This window comes from Trichoderma citrinoviride (genome assembly GCF_003025115.1).
Source record: "Trichoderma citrinoviride strain TUCIM 6016 unplaced genomic scaffold BBK36scaffold_3, whole genome shotgun sequence".
Lineage (NCBI taxonomy): Eukaryota > Fungi > Ascomycota > Sordariomycetes > Hypocreales > Hypocreaceae > Trichoderma > Trichoderma citrinoviride.
Window position 1 is genome coordinate 662078 of NW_020194711.1, and position 16919 is coordinate 678996.

Below are 16919 nucleotides of genomic sequence, written 5' to 3' on the forward strand. Positions count from 1 at the left end.
CCCGCCACCTCCACGTTTTTTCTGCCGCAAAAACACCAAGCCAATTCACATCACCACCAGTAAAACCCGATTGAACAACCCTCTTTCTTCTCTTTCAGCAGAGGCACCCAATCAATTCCGCCGCAATGCCGCCTCTTCTGCCCTCCTCCTCTGTCGTCCGCGGCCTATCCATCCGCTCCTTCTCAACATCATCTCCCGCCTGCGCCCTCCGCGACAACTCCTCCAGCCGCCCCTCGTCGAGCAGCAGCCTCCTCTCCATCAACAACAGCTCCTCCTCCAGCCAGGCCCCGCGGTCAAACTACTACTATAACAACAACAACTACAACAACAAATACCGCTCAAATCAGCAGCAGCAAAGCGGCGGTGGCAACCCAGGCGACGCCGCCACCTCAATGCTGCACCGCCTCAAGCGCGACGGCCAGGCCTCCCTGCGTAACAAGCAGGCCCAGATCGAGCAGCTGCGCAACCAGAAGAACTCGGCCGACTACCTGCGGCAGATGCCGCGCCGGTGGGAGGCCGGCGACGTGTACTCGCCGCACGACATGAGCCCCGTCGAGATGCAGAAGTGGCGCAAGCGGTCGCCGCGCAAGGCCGACGTCGTGGACGCGCTGGGCATCCGGCCGCTGGACATGTACAAGAACTTCTCGCTGATCCAGGAGTTCACGTCGACGTCGGGCCAGATTACGCATTCGTCGGGCACGAGCCTGCGGCCCGTCAACCAGCGCAAGATTGCAAAGATGATTCGTAGGGTGCAGGGCATGGGGCTGTACCCGACGATTCACGCGCATCCGGAGATGATTCGGGACAGCTTCTTCCCTGAGAGGAGATGAGAGGGACGACGATGAGACGGAAAGATGGGACAAGGTATTTGTGGTATGATGTTATTGGATGCTAGGTATATGACCCGCCATTGTATGGCTGTGGTCACTCAATGTTTGTACTTTGTTTTCCTTTCCCCCCTTTTCCCGACTATGTGTACAGTAGATATCAACCCCATATGTATAGATACATGTCATGAACAGATTTTCCCCATTGACAAACACCCGCCTTAAGCCTTCAAGGGCCGCTCTATCTTGAACTGACACAGCGAGTACTCGTCCATGCGCCGCCCTACCTTCATCAGCTCTGCCCAAACGTCGGGGAATCGCCCCTTTGCCCACTCTTGGAACCCCTGCTGAAGCAGCTGTCCGGGCAGTGCATTGTACGCAATGCCGAGTCTGCAAACAAAGTATTAGCAAATTGCGGCGGGATGAAACAGAAAGAGGAAAACGTTTGTGGCACTCACGTCATGGCATCTGGCTCTGACCCTACGACGCTCGCCATCTTCAGTATCAGAGCCCGGACCTCTTTCTCGTTGCCGCTCCCGGCGATGGCACCAATGTACGCATTGTACACGCCGGGCGGGATCTCCAGATCCATCCGCTCCATCCTGTCCCAGATCTCTCGGGCTTGGTTGTGCCCGCCCGTCTTCTTCTCCAATGTCCAGAATATCGCCTCCAGCGTCTTGTACGATGGCCCCTCCCTCGATTGGGTGATTTGGGACCAGCAGTCCAGCGCTATCAGGGGCTGGCCGCAACCCGTGTATGCCAGCATCAGAGCCGTGTATAATTTCGTAGATGGCTGTAGCGTGGTGTCCATCTTCAACATGTTATGCACCATGTCCAGTCCTTCAGGATCGGGATATCGGGCAAGCCCTTCCAAGCAGGCGATGTAAGTCTCTGCCGTGGGGTGGTACGACTTGTTTCGGTGTGCGCGCATGTGTCCAAAGACATGTGAGGCCATGTCGGGTCGCTTTCTGCGGAAGAAACCGTTCATCAATTCGACCCGCCGTTCGAAGCTGGTGTCCTGGAAGAACTGCTGAAGGAGCTGGTACGCGCCCCATGCTCGATTCGTGCTCGTGCTGGGGTCCAGGCAGAACGAGACGAATGCGCTCTGGACAATCTCTCGCTCGGCTTCGCTGTACAAGAAGGAATGTATTGACAAAATGTCCATGACATCGAAATGCTGGTCGTTTTCCAGGAATCTCAGGCAGAGTGCCGCTACCGTGGCAGGCTCGAGCCTCATCTGATCTTCTTCCACTGCTTCCAGTAATGATGATATCAGCTTGAAATCAGGCTGTTGTTGAGCAGTCAGCGCCACCAGGTATTCATTGACTGCTCTGCTGAATTCGCCAAAGAGATGCTGTTTGGTCTCGAGTGTCCAAGGCTGCATATGCCTGACCTGTTTGTATGCCTCGCGTGCCTCCACCAGGTTGTTTGATGCAATTCGCAGAAAGAACAGAATCAGGTGCGTCTCTCCGTCTGGGGCAAGACCTCGTTTAGCCGCGAGCGCAAGAATGTCTTCACCCAGGGCCACATCTCGCTGTTGGGCGGCCACCCTGAGAAGACCATTGATGGTTCGAGTATCTGGCGACAGCTGGAGTTTGCCGTGGACCATGTGCGACATCATGACATCCACCTCGGCAAGGCTCTTTCCGAGGATCAGGATCGCCTCGAGGATCACGTTCCAGTGTTTCTGCCTTGGTTGCAACTCTCCCAGTTCGAGGAAGAGCGAGGTCGCCCATTCCTGAAGGTTGTTGCGCATAGCAAACCACGCGATGGTGCGGTAAACCGAGGGCCGTGGGAGCTTGTCGGCGATAGGCTTGTTGAACCAGTCCTTAGTCTCGGCGACGCGATTTCGCTGGGCAAAGAATTCGACCATGACGGCCTGCAGTCCCTTATCGTAAGGTACTTGATGATCCTCGGCGTATTTTATCAACTCCACCAATTCGGCCTCGCATCCCTCTCTTGACAGGCCGCGGGCAACGGTTTCTAGTAGCTGGTCTTCTTGGGTCAGATAGACGGCGTAATCCGGTTGGTCCCATTTCTCGTAGAGCATCTTGGCTGCCTCGCGAGATGCGCCATATAGTGCCATGGCCTTGACAAGATAAGTCCACTGCAATTCCACAGCCTTCGGGGTCTTGGGAGGCTCCAGCGACATCCATACGGAATAGAGCGACTTTGCAAAATCAAGATGGTGCTGTGATCGTTCGATTGGTTCAACTTGAAGCAGAGCCTGTCTCGCGAACGATAGGTCGGCGTGCGTCAACAGTCTGATTGACTGCTTTGGCTTCGGCGTCGAGAGATACTCCAGCAATCGTCGACACTGCAAGGCCTGGGTGCTGTTGAGAGGCGTCCGGCTGTTAAACTTGTGCTGCATCAGCTTCTTCCACGACTCGAGCAGCTCGGCCCGCGGCGGCGGCCGGACGTTGTCGAGCATGTAGCTCCTCCAGAGCATGATCTGCAGCCATCCCGGCTCGTACTCGGGCTGCCTGACCTCGCGCGGAGGCTTCTGGAGCAGGTTGCTGAGGAACGTGCGCTCAAAGGTGGCTCGCAGCCTCGGCCTCGGGGCAATCGACCGTCTCCGGGCTGGAGTCGCGTAGACCGCGCAGGATGGCGCCGTCCTCGCCTGGCGAACCAGGAGTCGCCTGCCATGCCGGGCCAGGTTTGCCCTCATGGTGTGAATGTGTCTATGTCTCGATGCGCCTGGGGGGGATGGTCAGACGTCAATTGGCGCATGGCGGAGCTTGAGCGAGTCACTGGTTCATGTTTGGGACGGGCGAAGTTGCACAGACTTGCGCAAATGGCGGGCGATTCTGACGACGTCTCTTGAGGCCTTCAATCTCGAATCCTCGACTTTGAATTCCAGCATCATTTGCGTGGAGCAAGGTTGAGCAATTATTTTGCCGAAGCTTCTCCGGCGGTCCATTATCCGTTATCAGTACGTACCTCGTGCCCCGCGATTTACACACAAACCTCCTTCTCGTCCCCTCCTGTACGGAATATTGCAGACAGGTTAAACTCCGTACTCCGTCTTTTGCAGTTACATAGATACTCGTAGAGATGCCGTATCAAAAAGGACGGGCGATTCATATTTCGACTTGAATGTAATAGCATGCTTGGAGTCGATCAAAATTGGCGATCATGCAGCTGAGGAACCAAATGACTGTGAGTGTTCGTGTTGGTTTTGCTCTGCATGTCATAATCTGCTGCTGCATCTCAGTTGGATTTCATCATTATGCATGCATCAACCGTCCGCCGTCGAAACCACGAACATCTAGCTACATACAGTTCGAATCTCGAATCCCATAGTCACTGCAGTTGTTCCAATGGGGGTCAGCTTCAACCCGTAGAGTCATAATTGGCTATTATTGCCCTCTCCAGCTTAGCATCGTGCTGCCCGTTCTCGTCAGCACATTATCTGCAACTTGATCGCAGCCCCCGGATTTAGCGCGGCGCCGCCACTAAAATGCCAAGTGTAAGTCCATCAACCGCTGCCACTTTCATCGGAGATTGTTCATTGTTCTGGTTCGGCGATTGTGGTGAAGTTACATTACTCATGCTATTATATCAGCCGACGTACCGAGCCGCATGGTATCGTAAAAGGCAATGGGTGCCGTATTTGTGAGGAAATGACGTTTGTTCTTTGAGCCTCCTCGAGTTTCCAGCAAATCATCATGCACACAAGGATGGAGCAATCGCTATAGTGGGCAACGATGGCGAGCTTTGCGTCGATGGAACTCGGAGTCGGCAGCAACTCGCGGCTAATCGGCCGGCTCTAGTAGCCACGCCCTATCTGCGGAGGCATGTGTGGGATGGACGAGAGCCCCTCTCAACTAGTATCTATATATCGTGTGCATGTCCCCCCTCCTCTTGGCTCAGTGATGAACAGTATTGAACAGAGACGACCAAGTAAAGCACCCAACAAGTCAAGATGCCTCTCATTGCCCAGAACCCCAAGCCCCGAGTGATCCTCGGCCTCATGACTTTTGGTCCCAGCGAGGACGAGGGCGCCCGAATCACCGATCTGGACACGTTCAACAAGGCCCTCGACGTTTTGCAGGCTCGGGGCTACAACGAGGTTGACACCGCGCGAGTCTACGTCGGCGGGGCTCAGGAAGCCTTTACGCGCGAGGCCAACTGGAAGAGCAGGGGCCTCACTCTGGCGACCAAGGTCCAGTACCCTTGGGCGAATGGTCTGAACACGGCTGAAAAGGTCGTCGAGTCTGTCGAGAAGAGCTTGAAAGAGCTCGGAACCGATAGCGTTGATGTGAGTAATTCATTTGAGATGCTCCAACGGAGAACACCCACGCAATGTGGGAGACTGTCCTTACATACTAATGCCGTGGCACAGATTCTATATCTTCACAGGCCTGACCGTGGAGTCCCATTTGCGGAGACCCTGGAGGCCGTGGACCGTCTTCACAAGGCCGGCAAGTTCGTCAAGCTGGGCATCAGCAACTTCACGGCTTTCGAGGTCGCCGAAGTCGTCCTGACATGCAAGTACAACGGCTGGGTGCGTCCCACCATCTACCAGGGCATGTACAACGCCATCACCCGCAACATTGAGTCGGAGCTGTTCGTCGCGTGCCGGCGCTACGGGGTCGACATCGTCGTGTACAACCCTCTTGCCGGCGGCCTGTTCTCCGGCAAGATCAAGTCCAAGGACATCCAGCCCCAAGAAGGGCGGTTCGCGGGGGACAAGGCGCAGGCGACCAACTACCGGAAGCGATACTTCCGGGACGCCACCTTTGAGGCGCTCAAGATTGTCGAGGAAGCGGCTGAGAAGGCGGGCCTGACGCTGATTGAAGTTGCGCTGCGCTGGATGGTTCACCACTCTGCGCTCAAGGTCAAGGACGGCAACGACGGCATCATCATCGGCGTCTCCAGCGTGCAGCAGCTGGAGCAGAACCTGACCGATTTGGAAAAGGGCCCGCTGCCGGAGGAGGTTGTGCAGGCGCTGGACGATGCCTGGCGGGTGTCAAAGGCCGATTCTGTCGTCTACTGGCATGGAGAGTTGGAGTATGGCTATGACCCTCTGCAGGTCCTGTTTGGTGAAGGAGCGAAATAAGAGCATGAGGCTTGCAGACTTGTCAGATGACTGTACCATGTGGATAAAGTGGGAGTACAAAAACCAGTTGAGCTGTCAGAGCACGTTTACCGCTGTGTATACCTTACCCCGAAATGCCTTGATGCATCCTATATTAAGTGATGGTGATGTCTTCGAGATCACTTGTGAGCGACTACCTATGTATTAATCGTATTGCTGCGTAGAGGCGAGAAGTCTTATGTGCATGTATTTTAGGGGCGTCCCCGGCACGGACCTGGCGTCTTATTCAATCACTTACACGCCGACGAAGGACTCACAACCCTTTCCCACTGCACCCGTTTTCGCTTTCAGCCTCAATTGCTATACATATCGACGTCATCCCGCAAGGCCGCAAGGGCTTTTCCCCAGGGCTGCGTCCTTGTCCTTGTGATGGAACCGTCAGCTGTGACCGCACAACTTATGACGGCTTCCAGTGCGACACTAGAAAGCACCAGTCAGGGTCCAACAGGCCGCCGATGGATCATTTTTAGGGGGACTCCTCAGGGGGGAAAGGACCCCTAGCGGCTCCCATAAGGCAAAGCTGGGAGCGCTGACGGGTGGATGCAGCAACCTGATGACGCATGCGGGATCCTCTCATCTTGTCGACCTTCACCTCTCGACACGCAGCATTTCACTGCCACGGCTCCGGGTTCTGCCAATTCTCCGCCAGCCAAGCTCCGGATCGCATCGAAGCAACACGGCGAGCTTCTGGCGCTTCTCCTGAGCACAGTCGTCGAGTTTCAGCCTGTTACCCAACCAACTCCCGCCTGGTCGCTCGAGACAGCCACATGCTCCCGCAACAGCCAACGTCTCCGCGACGCTCGCGCCAAACCAGACACTGCTGGCGGCCCTTGCCCCGATACGAGCCCTCCGAGCGACGCTTCCGCTCCTGAGAGAAGGACGAGAGAGTTTTACTACTCAGTATCGAGCACAAAAATCACCATCTCAGCCGCTGCCCAACGACGAGAGACAGCGACGATCTGTGCCCTCTTGGACGCAAAACCATGGGTCCGGATAATCTTCGACCCGGCCTCTTCCATGAGACAACGGCGGACGGCCGATCCAGCGAGCCCCTGCTGTCGAGGCCCGACTCAGCAGCAGACGCGGGAGACTTGGGTGACAAGGACGTCGAGCGAGGCCGATCCGCGCGATCCCCGGGCGACGGACTCTCTGGACACTCTGGCGCGTCCAACTCCCATTCGGCCTCGTCGCCTCTGTACCCGTACGACTCCCCCGTGTCTCGGCCGGCAATGACTCGACGCTCGACGATGCGCAGCCGCAGCCCCGGCCAGCTGGCGGCCAGCTCGGCGCGCAAGAAGTACACGTACGCGGCCTTCTTCCTGGTGCTGATCCTGGTGGCCTTTTGCATCCAGACGGAGCTGAGCGCGTACATCCAGGGCGACCTGGGCTGGGACAAGGCCTACTGCATGATGTTCTTCACGCACAGCTCGTGGGTGCTCATGTGGCCGGCCCAGCTGCTCATCCTGCGGCTGCAGAAGCGCGACATGCCCTGGCCGGCCTTCTGGCGGCGCCACCTGCAGCTGGTCCGGTCCACGGCCCTCATGGTCGAGCTGCAGACGCTCGACGTCTTTGGCCTGCAGCGGCCGGCCTCCAAGAGCGTGCGCTACCTGGCCCGCACCACGGCCTTCATCACCACGGCCCTGACCGTCGCCGGCCTGAGCTGGTACGTTGCCGTCAGCCTCACCACACCGTCCGACCTCACCGCCATCTACAACTGCTCCGCCTTCTTTGCCTATGCATTCTCCGTGCCGCTGCTCAAGGAGCCGCTGCGCCTGGACAAGTCGGTGGCCGTCATCATCGCCATCATCGGCGTCCTGGTGGTGGCCTACGGCGACACCGGGTCCGGATCCGGTTCCGACGCCCAGGGCCAGGGCGAGGGTGCGGACGTGGATGCCGGCAGCCGCTTCCTGGGCAACATCATCATCGGCATCGGCTCCGTGCTCTACGGGCTGTACGAGGTGCTGTACAAGCGCTTCGCCTGCCCTCCCGACGGCGTGTCTCCTGGCCGGGGCATGATCTTTGCAAACACGTTTGGCTCCTGCATCGGGCTCTTCACCCTCTCCGTGCTCTGGATCCCGCTGCCCATCCTGCACTGGCTGGGGCTGGAAATCTTCGAGATCCCCGATGCGTCCACGTGCTGGCTGATCCTCTTCGCCGTGCTGGCCAACGCGACGTTTAGCGCGTCCTTCCTCATCCTCATATCGCTCACGTCGCCCGTGCTGTCGTCCGTGGCGGCGCTGCTCACCATCTTCATCGTGGCGATTGCCGACTGGTTCATCACGGGCCAGCCCCTGAGCCCGGCGGCCGTGCTCGGCGGGTCCATGATCATCGTCGCGTTCGGGGCGCTGAGCTGGAGCACGTACCGGGAGATGATGGAGCACGAGATGGAGAAGCGGAGGGTGGATCTCACGGACAGCGATGAGGATGGGGACCTGAGCAGCCATGAGGATTGAACTTGATGATTCCTAAGGAGTGTAGTGCTTATTGGGGAAGGTTTTGAGCTGCTCCTTTTAGATATGGGCTGATTGCCCTGGTATAGAGGCGTTTATGAATGTGTTCTTGGACATATATATATATATATGTGCTTTGTGTCTGTGTTGCACACTTGGCGACTGGAGATGGTATAAAAGGGTTCTATGGGAACTCGTCGATACTTGTACATGATATCAAATCAACTTTGTATTCACTCTGGCTCTGTTCTCACATAAAAATGAGAATTAATTACCGACTTTTCTGTGCAATCCAGGCAATGACTATGTACGTTCTCAGACACTTGTTGCAACTGTAAAGCCCTGACCTATCCTAACCCTTGTGTGAATTTCCTAGTTGCTCCCCGAAACGCCTAACTGCCGATGCATGAATGGAAAACAGCGTATGGCAACTTGCGCACTTATAACACAACTGTTCGACGACGTTTTGTCACAGATGGCCCCCTCGACAGTGCAGAGAGAAGCAGAAAAGAATACCAAGGAAAATGGATCCCAACAGGTTCCGAAAAACAAAAATCCGAATAGGACAACCCAAAATAAGAATGGAGCTGCAGAGCCCGCTTACACCATAGCGGCCGAGTGAATGGCCATGGGCACCTTGTCCCTCCTCCGGACAAACTTGCCCTCGCCAGCGACCTTCCACGTCGCGCCCGCCGCGAAAATGACATACCGCACGGCCTGTTCCCACGCCTCCCTGTCAATGGCGTCGCCAGACTCAAAGTACTGCAGGCTGCTCCAAGAGCCCAGCGGGGGCGGGTCGAAGATGGCCATGATGAGCGAAGCGTAGGCCGTGTTGCGCTCCATCCACAGGTCGGAGATGTCCATGGCGGGATGGCGGTAGTCGTCCCCGGCGAAGCTCGGTGCGCGGGGCACGATCTGGATGTAGAAGCTCTCCAGGGCCGGGATGCGGTGGATCAGGTCGTGGTTGATGTGGGTGGCGAGCGGGAAGATGGCGATGTAGGAAAAGGAGCGGAGCGTGTTCTGCAGAAAGTACTGCATGGATTCGTCGCCCGTGTCCAGCAGGGCGTGCAGGAGGGACGGGGGCACGTGGTTGAAGTACTCGTATGTTGTGTAGACCTTAACAGAAGAGCCTTCGTTGAGGAGCATCGACTCCCAAGGACGGATGCTAAACAGATTGCAGGGGACGCTCGTCTTGATCCTGGGCCTGGGTCCTGTGCTTGCCGGTGGTGTCGAGGTGGCGGGTGGAGCGGCGAGTTTCTGGATAGACTTTGCCGGTCTCGAGAGGGAGAGGATGTGAAACCGTTGGCGAAAGATCCAGCATCCAGAGAGGTCCATTGGCCGACCCAGCAGCGATGCGAGGATGGCCGGGGAGCTGACGAGGTTGATGCTCAGCAGGTCCAGGTGGTCAAAGATGGTCTCCCACAGCCAGTTGTTGGACTGACCCTTGGGGCGAGGGTTTGAACCGGGCTCGATGGTGACATCGTCGTCGCGCTCCGTGAGGATTGGGAAGGGCACATGACTGGGCAGGACACCCCAGTTGTTGTAGTGGCTCAGGTCGTCGCCAATGGCGGACGTGGGATAGTCAATGATGATGGTCAGGCTCTGGACGCATTGGTCGAGCCCGGAGTGGACCAGGAAGCGCAGGAAGTCGAGCCCTTCAACCGTGCTCAGCGGATCTTGACCGGGAGGCGGACGGTTGATGTGCTGGAATCTCCAGATGACGTTGCGGAACAGGAGAGGCAGGGTGCAGCGCCTCCAGAGGCGGCAGACGAGGGACGCGCTCTTGAGGTCGCCGCGGGAGGAGTCGGAGGACTTGGGTTCCGGGATCAAGGCCGGGTCTTCATACTGGAGATGCTCGAAGTCGGAGGGCGTGTCGAGGAAGTCGAGGATGTAGGAGATGATTTCATTGGGCAGCTGGGCTATGGTCACTGGGGAGGAGGCCATTGTGGGCAGACACGGAGACGGGGATGAAGAGAAATGGATATCTTAATGGGAGACGACGATGACGGAGACGTTGTGGTGGAAGAGGTGGAGGATGGTGGATGGTGGATGGCGGTTGTAGCAGATGACGAGGGAGATGATTGATGATGGGGGAGTATGCCAGAGGTGACGATGGAGATGATGGGAGAGAGTAGCCTTTTGATGGGGGGCAACCAAGCGCCGGTCGAGGGAGATGTCAGGAGGGTTTTGTCCGCGGCTCAAGCCATTTTTCATCATCTACCGTGAACAAGTTGCAGTGCCCCGGAGCAAGATTCACGTCAGGCGCACAGCCAAGGTCGCACAAGCAAGGCAAAAAGGTCGAGGTAGAGGTACGATCGAGTCGATGGGGCTGAAACCAAGCAGCCAGCACAACCAGCAGCAGCGGTACCGTCGAGGTAGCTCGCACGCAGTCGCGAGCATGGGGCACAACAAAGGCTCGACATTAGCGCGCCGTACCGGTACATTAGCCCGGCAGTAGCTCGAGGCAATCCTTTAAAGAGGGCAAGGGGGTCAAGTCGCCTCGATTCCCCGCAGAAGTGGGAGGCGTCCAGGTGGTCGATGTGCGGCGGGGGGTTGCGGGCGAGCAAATGGGAGGGCAGAGGGAGCCTGAAGAAGTGCAAGTGAGGGCGCTGTTGGGCGGGTTGGGCGTAGGGGGTATGACGTGGGCTGGACAGGTACCGGTACAAGCTTGTGCTTCTCTTCCGATCATTGGAGTCTTGGGGAAGAGAAGACGACATGAGGCGTGCGTGTGTGTCTCTCTCTGTGGGTGTGTGCGTGATGTGTTCTGCTGGCTGACTGTCTGCTTACATCTGCAGTAAATACACATACATGAGGTAGTACATGCACCTACTTCTGGTGGTCAGTCATCCGTCAGTCATTGGTGATGCCCTCATCTCTGTAAGACGACTTCAGACGCAGCTTCACCACCTTCCACCCCCTTTTTCCCTTCTCACGTCCATCTCCTATCCCTTTTCCTCTTCCTCTCACCTCACTAGCCCAGCTCTACTCGCTCGCCGTCGGCTTCCTCCTGCAGGTCAATGCGGATCCCTATTCGCCGCGTCCGCAAGGCCCGGCCAGGGGCAACCGCCTTAGTGCCACAGGTTCGTCGCATCCTAGCTTCTGGCTGCTGTATCAGATCTCAGATCTTGTTATGCAGCCCGCATTAAACAAGTCTGTACTTATGAGTACTTCTTCAAGACCAACGGGTGTAAGGTGGGTATGTATGTCTAATACATTTTTCCCTTCTGCTGTCATGATTCCAGGCCTGGATGCTACGTGATGCGGCCTCACTTCACAAGTGCTCACCTTACAGGCACATGTGCAGGCGTAGGTTCCGGTACGTTGCACATGCTAATCCGTTGCAGCAGGTTGGCTGCGGTGACACTTCGTACATGTACATGCAACTCGGCGAGACGCGGCGCTTATCGGGATCGATTGATAGGGGAGCCCGAAGAGCTGAGTGAGATGGTGCCTACCTTACCTATCCATCTCCTCACTTGAAGTGGTATTATTACTACTACTACACACTATCTACTACTCAGGCATCGCATGGGCATGGATTCCCCCTCTCGGGCATCACAGCCGCAGCGCTGCACGGGCCAGCCTGAAGCATCCATGGATGGGCCATGAAAGCCTAAACGCCATCGGCTTCACCCTCGCTGCGGTGCGTGCGTGCGGCTATTGGCGATGTCGACGTTGTTGGGCCTTGGCGGCTGTTGTGTTGGGCAGTGGCCGCTGTTGACTGGAGGACACGCAGAGTGTGGCATGTCATTGACGCAAGGGAGGATGGAGACGACATCATACGAAAGAGAGAGAGAAAGAGAGGGAGAAGAGGAGAACAGAGAGAGGGAGGCAGACACAACGCCAGCAACAGCAGCGTCGGAAAGCGATTCGGTACATGTGCCAACGATAGGTATCGATCTGGATGCGGCATTGACGGACTGCACGTCGCATTGCCAGCGACCCCTGGCCGACAAGACGTCAAATCATTGTCTTAGAACCCTGGTCTCAGGTAGGATGCACCATCCGGCAGATGTCTCAGCTACCACCTCTGCCTTGTCGCTGCGTCATCACGTTGCTTCTGCCATTGCTACCGATACAACTACCATTCTTACTACTACTACTAACATGACGACATGAACGGGTTTACTATACTCGCACTTCCGTGCTCCGAATCGCGAGTGCTCGAGCTGTTTGTCGTCGACATCTCCTCATCCCCACAACGTCAAACGCAGCTTCACCACTTCCCGCGGCCCACCGCAGGCACCAAGCCAGCGTCTGGTGGGTCGCTGCCGTGATCCGCGTGGATGACATCCTGGGCCTTCTGCTGCTCTGCTTGTACGGAATGGTCCAAGGACGAGACACGAACCGCACGGCATGTTGGACGCTTCCCGCTTTGGCCATGTGCGAGCTAGAGCACCTCCAATATACATACAGCGTCCCGTCTTTGGTGCGAACAGGAGGATATGGAGTCCTCCTCTACCCGCCCGGAAGCCATCTTAGACGCCCCGGCACTGCTGAATGACTGCAGCGATTGTCTTGTTCAACAGACGACGGGCTTCGATAGCCTGGGTGTCACTGACCGGTTTACTCCACACTTCCCTCTCACTCTCCGCCTTAACCCCCGAGCCTTTTAAGCACTTCCATGGAATACCACATCCGGGCTCCCCTGACTGACAATTGAAGCCACTAGGACAAGAAAACCACTGCAGGAGCCGACCCTTGTCCAGCTAAGGTGTTCCATGTCATTTATCGCCTTCGGGAGCTCCCATTGGAAGACGCTCCTGAGCGCGACGTCGAATTTTGCCAATGATCAAAGAGACAAGGGTTCATCTTTCTGGTAATACTACCTTACCTACCTTAGGAGACTAATACCGCCTCACTTCAGCACCGCACTTCGTGCTCTTGCAATTGGCCGTCGTTTTGCGCCTCGCCTCAATCAGTCAACGCCTCGGCAGACCGCCCGTCTCGTTCGCTTTGCCTTTTTGTGAGCTGTAATTTTTCTTTGGTGTCTCGCCCTTTTGGCTTACTTCCTCGACCTACCCGATTCAAGCGCGATCTCGGTTGCAGAACGCCACAGAGTGTTGGCCAAGAGGAGCAGTTGATGCAAGGCAAAGGCCGAGGTCGTACAAGAAGCGGATGGCGGATGCAGGAAGTGTCTTTGTGCTACACGGCAGCGCTAATGTCCGCACCGTGATAACACCGAGATTGAGCTAGCACTTTATACGACACATTCTCCTTCCCTGCTGCCATTTATCTTCTCCTGAACGCCAAGCAATCATGAGTGCCGATAGCGCCAAACTACGAGTACTGCTCATAGTATCTGTCTGATGGTTGCCCACTTCCGGGATCCACGACGGCATATCCAGTGTTTGCTGCTCCTTTATCCGGAACTCAGATGTCTCTCTTGGCGCTGTCCCGGGATCTCTGTCTCGTCTCTCTCAGAGTTGCTTCCATGGAGGGTCACCCATGTAAGCCATACTCGGCAGTCTCTCACGTGAAGACAGCCATCTGCACAAGGCACGACTAAGGACGCTGCCAAGGTCGGAGACTCGGAGTCAATCAGGTAACGATAAGCCGGGCGACAATGTGCGACTGAGGGGAAGGACAATAGGATCGGGTGAGTGCCCTCCATGGCCGCTTGATGAAGAAAGGGTGTGCTGCTAAAAATAATCCCGAATGCTTGAGTTGTGTCTAAGGTTCTGACCCTTTGTTTGACTTGAAGCAGTTTAGTGGAATGGACAGACAGATTCGAAGCCTTGGCAGGTTTATGTGCCGACAGTGCCGATGCTGTCGATAGAAGAAGTCTGATTTGGACCCCTTGTCTTGAAGCAACGTCGAGAATGGAGATGGGCCAGGACAGATGAAGATGGGGAGATGAAGATCAAAGGGTCTTTGCCGACGACGACTAACGCCATCAAGGCATAAGGAGAAACATGCCCCTCGCAGCTGTCTTCCACGTCAACATGACTCGCTCGTAGCGAAAGGCAGTATGCGTAAGGCACAGTAAAGGAGGCATCACATGCAAGTCAAGCGGTGAAAAGAAAAAGGCTGCTTGTGCGATGCCGCTCCCCAACTGAGACATGTGAAGTGTGATGTGTAATTTTTCCTTGCCGGCAGTGTTCCATTCAACAGCCTCCAAAAAGGGAAACAACAGAGACACAACGTACGATTTGCACAGATACTAGTATTCGGCATTGGCGAGATCGCTTAAAGGAATGGGCGGGCGGAGCGTGTCGAAAGCTTGCATGGAAGGAAGAAAGAGAAGGGCGAAAGGGCGAGAAGCTGAAGAGACACGGCAAGACGGAGGGCTTGCATCTCTAGGCTTTGTGACCTATCAACTTCATGTTAGTATCGTACTCTTGACAGGGGGCGGGCTTTGCTGTTTCCTGTACCCTGCCCTGTCCTGTCCTGTCCTGCCCTGGGCCGGCTGAAAGCTGTTACTGTACTTTAGCTGTACATACGCTGTACCTGGCATAAGCCGCTCCTTGTTGAGACATCACATGATGTGTCAAGGCTGTGTGATTGAACTTTGTTGGATGTACTCATCCTGGTCGGTTGGGCCTGGTTCGATTGGGAGGGCTTCGTGGTTAACCTTAACGAGACGACGGCGCCAACTCCCCTTTGCAACGAACAATAAGCATGGCGAAAGTGTTTTCCCATCGTAGTGGGAAACACATCTCGCACTTGTCTATACAACTCCATTGATAAAGAGTTACTTTATTGCAGGCTGCAGTTGGAGGTTGGTTGATATCCATTTCAGAGATGTGGTGGGATGGGGTGTGTATGATCTGTCTCTTAAGGAAATCTAATTCGATAACGGCGCAGTGCAATGGGACCACCGTCGAAGCAAGTACTTTTGTAGAAACTCTTGTTATTCTGTTTCTCAGACTGTAAAAAACATATAATAAAGAGAATCCAGATGAAGTGCAGCAGATGGGCGACTTTACTACCTAGCAGCTGTGAATCACATGTAATTCGCCCCCCTACAAACACCAAAGAGTTACCCATGCCAGACAACACCAGAGAAGACCAGTCGCTGTTGAGGCATCATTCAACTTCATTCTCAATTACTTGTTTCTTCCTCACCTTTCCATACAGTTAAGGAAACAACTCTCGTCTTTGTAACAAAGCCATCGCATTTCTTCCTTTCACCTACATGCGCGTACTTACATGTAGGCTATCCGACGAAACGAAGGATGCCGAAGATCCACCGCAACCGCATTTAAACGCAACTGCGTGAATATGTAACAAAATCGCGACTTGACTCAACTTCAAATTCCCCCCTCCCGTCTTCATCATTATCAACCCATCCTCAACAATGTCAGAACCGCCTCGCGCCGCTCCACCGCCGCTGCGAATCGGCACCCGGAGGTCGAACCTGGCCGTCGTCCAGGCCGAGGGCATCCGCGACAGCCTCAAGAGCATCGCGCCCGACCGCGCCTTTGAGATTGTGGCGCTTCACACGCTGGGCGACAAGGACAAGTCCGCCGAGCTGTACAACTTTGGCGCGAAGAACCTGTGGACGGCTGAGTTGGAGGACAAGCTGACTTGTGGGGATCTGGATGTCGTCGTTCACTGCCTCAAGGGTAATTACTCCCGCAACTTCTTCTCTCTCTCTCTCTCTCTCTCTCTCTCTCATGTGATTTTCGGATACACAAACTCTGACACTATCGAATAGACATGCCGACCAGGCTTCCTGAGTCATGCGACCTGGCAGCCATTCCCCTCCGTGATGACCCCCGTGACGCTCTCATTGTCAAGGCTGGCATGCCTTACACAAGTCTCAAGACGCTTCCTGAAGGCGCAATTGTCGGCACCTCGTCCGTGCGCCGCTCAGCCCAGCTGCGCCGACTGTACCCCCATCTCCGCTTCGCCAATCTGCGCGGCAACGTGGAGACGCGACTCGCCAAGGTCGACGATCCAGAGAGCGAGTACACATGCATGATCATGTCCGCGGCCGGGCTCGAGCGCGTCGGCCTCAGGCATCGCATCAACCAGTACCTGGGCTCCAAGGACGGCGGGATCCTGCACGCCGTCGGGCAGGGGGCGCTCGGTCTCGAGATCCGCAAGGGGGATGAGGAGGTCTCGCGGCTGCTCGATCGGCTGGCGGACGAAAAGTCGACGCTTGCTTGCCTTGCGGAGAGGGCGTTGCTGTACACGCTTGAGGGCGGGTGTACTGTTCCGATTGGGGTTGAGACGGAGTGGGTTGATGGGGGGGAGCGGGTTTTGAGGATGAGGGCAATTGTTGTGAGTCTGGATGGGACGCGGGCTGTTGAAGACTCTATTGATGCGGCGGTTCGTTCGAATGATGAGGCGAGGGCGTTGGGGAAGGAGTTGGCTGAGAGGCTTGTCAAGGCCGGTGCGGATACCATTTTGAAGGAGATTGTTGCCAATCGACCGCCCAAGGATTGACGATATGATGGATGCTTGATAGAATAGTAGTTTGTAGATTGTAAATAGAATACCCCTCCTCTCAAAATTGCCTCTATAGAAGAAGCAGACCTCATCTCCACTGCAGCCTCCTCGATAAACCTTTCCGCCCATTGTGGAAGAGTACAT

At 55.9% G+C, this 16919-nt stretch overlaps 7 protein-coding genes across 7 annotated transcripts; 5 read left to right on the forward strand and 2 right to left on the reverse strand.

The window, feature by feature from the left end:
- Positions 1 to 125: 125 nt before the first annotated feature.
- On the forward strand, positions 126 to 830 carry BBK36DRAFT_153913 (ribosomal protein S18; the record flags this gene model as incomplete). Its single annotated transcript, XM_024897623.1, has 2 exons — positions 126 to 292; positions 359 to 830. 2 exons carry the CDS (start codon positions 126 to 128, stop codon positions 828 to 830), a joined length of 639 nt encoding a protein of 212 aa, XP_024751939.1.
- Positions 831 to 1048: 218 nt separating this feature from the next.
- BBK36DRAFT_1156874 (hypothetical protein) lies at positions 1049 to 3495 on the reverse strand (the record flags this gene model as incomplete). The annotated part of the gene is made up of 2 exons (XM_024893964.1): positions 1049 to 1217; positions 1286 to 3495. 2 exons carry the CDS (start codon positions 3493 to 3495, stop codon positions 1049 to 1051), a joined length of 2379 nt encoding a protein of 792 aa, XP_024751940.1.
- Positions 3496 to 4752: 1257 nt separating this feature from the next.
- On the forward strand, positions 4753 to 5889 carry BBK36DRAFT_1113429 (Aldo/keto reductase; the record flags this gene model as incomplete). The annotated part of the gene is made up of 2 exons (XM_024889912.1): positions 4753 to 5088; positions 5173 to 5889. The coding sequence occupies 2 exons, from the start codon at positions 4753 to 4755 to the stop codon at positions 5887 to 5889; spliced, it is 1053 nt and encodes a 350-aa protein (XP_024751941.1).
- Positions 5890 to 7175: 1286 nt separating this feature from the next.
- Positions 7176 to 8381, forward strand: BBK36DRAFT_1166525 (hypothetical protein; the record flags this gene model as incomplete). Its single annotated transcript, XM_024894928.1, has 1 exon — positions 7176 to 8381. One exon carries the CDS (start codon positions 7176 to 7178, stop codon positions 8379 to 8381), a length of 1206 nt encoding a protein of 401 aa, XP_024751942.1.
- Positions 8382 to 8978: 597 nt separating this feature from the next.
- On the reverse strand, positions 8979 to 10322 carry BBK36DRAFT_1138726 (hypothetical protein; the record flags this gene model as incomplete). The annotated part of the gene is made up of 1 exon (XM_024893260.1): positions 8979 to 10322. One exon carries the CDS (start codon positions 10320 to 10322, stop codon positions 8979 to 8981), a length of 1344 nt encoding a protein of 447 aa, XP_024751943.1.
- Positions 10323 to 11093: 771 nt separating this feature from the next.
- Positions 11094 to 11987, forward strand: BBK36DRAFT_17661 (hypothetical protein; the record flags this gene model as incomplete). The annotated part of the gene is made up of 6 exons (XM_024897844.1): positions 11094 to 11124; positions 11196 to 11216; positions 11354 to 11458; positions 11501 to 11574; positions 11621 to 11694; positions 11900 to 11987. The coding sequence occupies 6 exons, from the start codon at positions 11094 to 11096 to the stop codon at positions 11985 to 11987; spliced, it is 393 nt and encodes a 130-aa protein (XP_024751944.1).
- Positions 11988 to 15678: 3691 nt separating this feature from the next.
- On the forward strand, positions 15679 to 16772 carry BBK36DRAFT_1113634 (porphobilinogen deaminase-like protein; the record flags this gene model as incomplete). The annotated part of the gene is made up of 2 exons (XM_024889935.1): positions 15679 to 15946; positions 16039 to 16772. The coding sequence occupies 2 exons, from the start codon at positions 15679 to 15681 to the stop codon at positions 16770 to 16772; spliced, it is 1002 nt and encodes a 333-aa protein (XP_024751945.1).
- Positions 16773 to 16919: the final 147 nt, after the last annotated feature.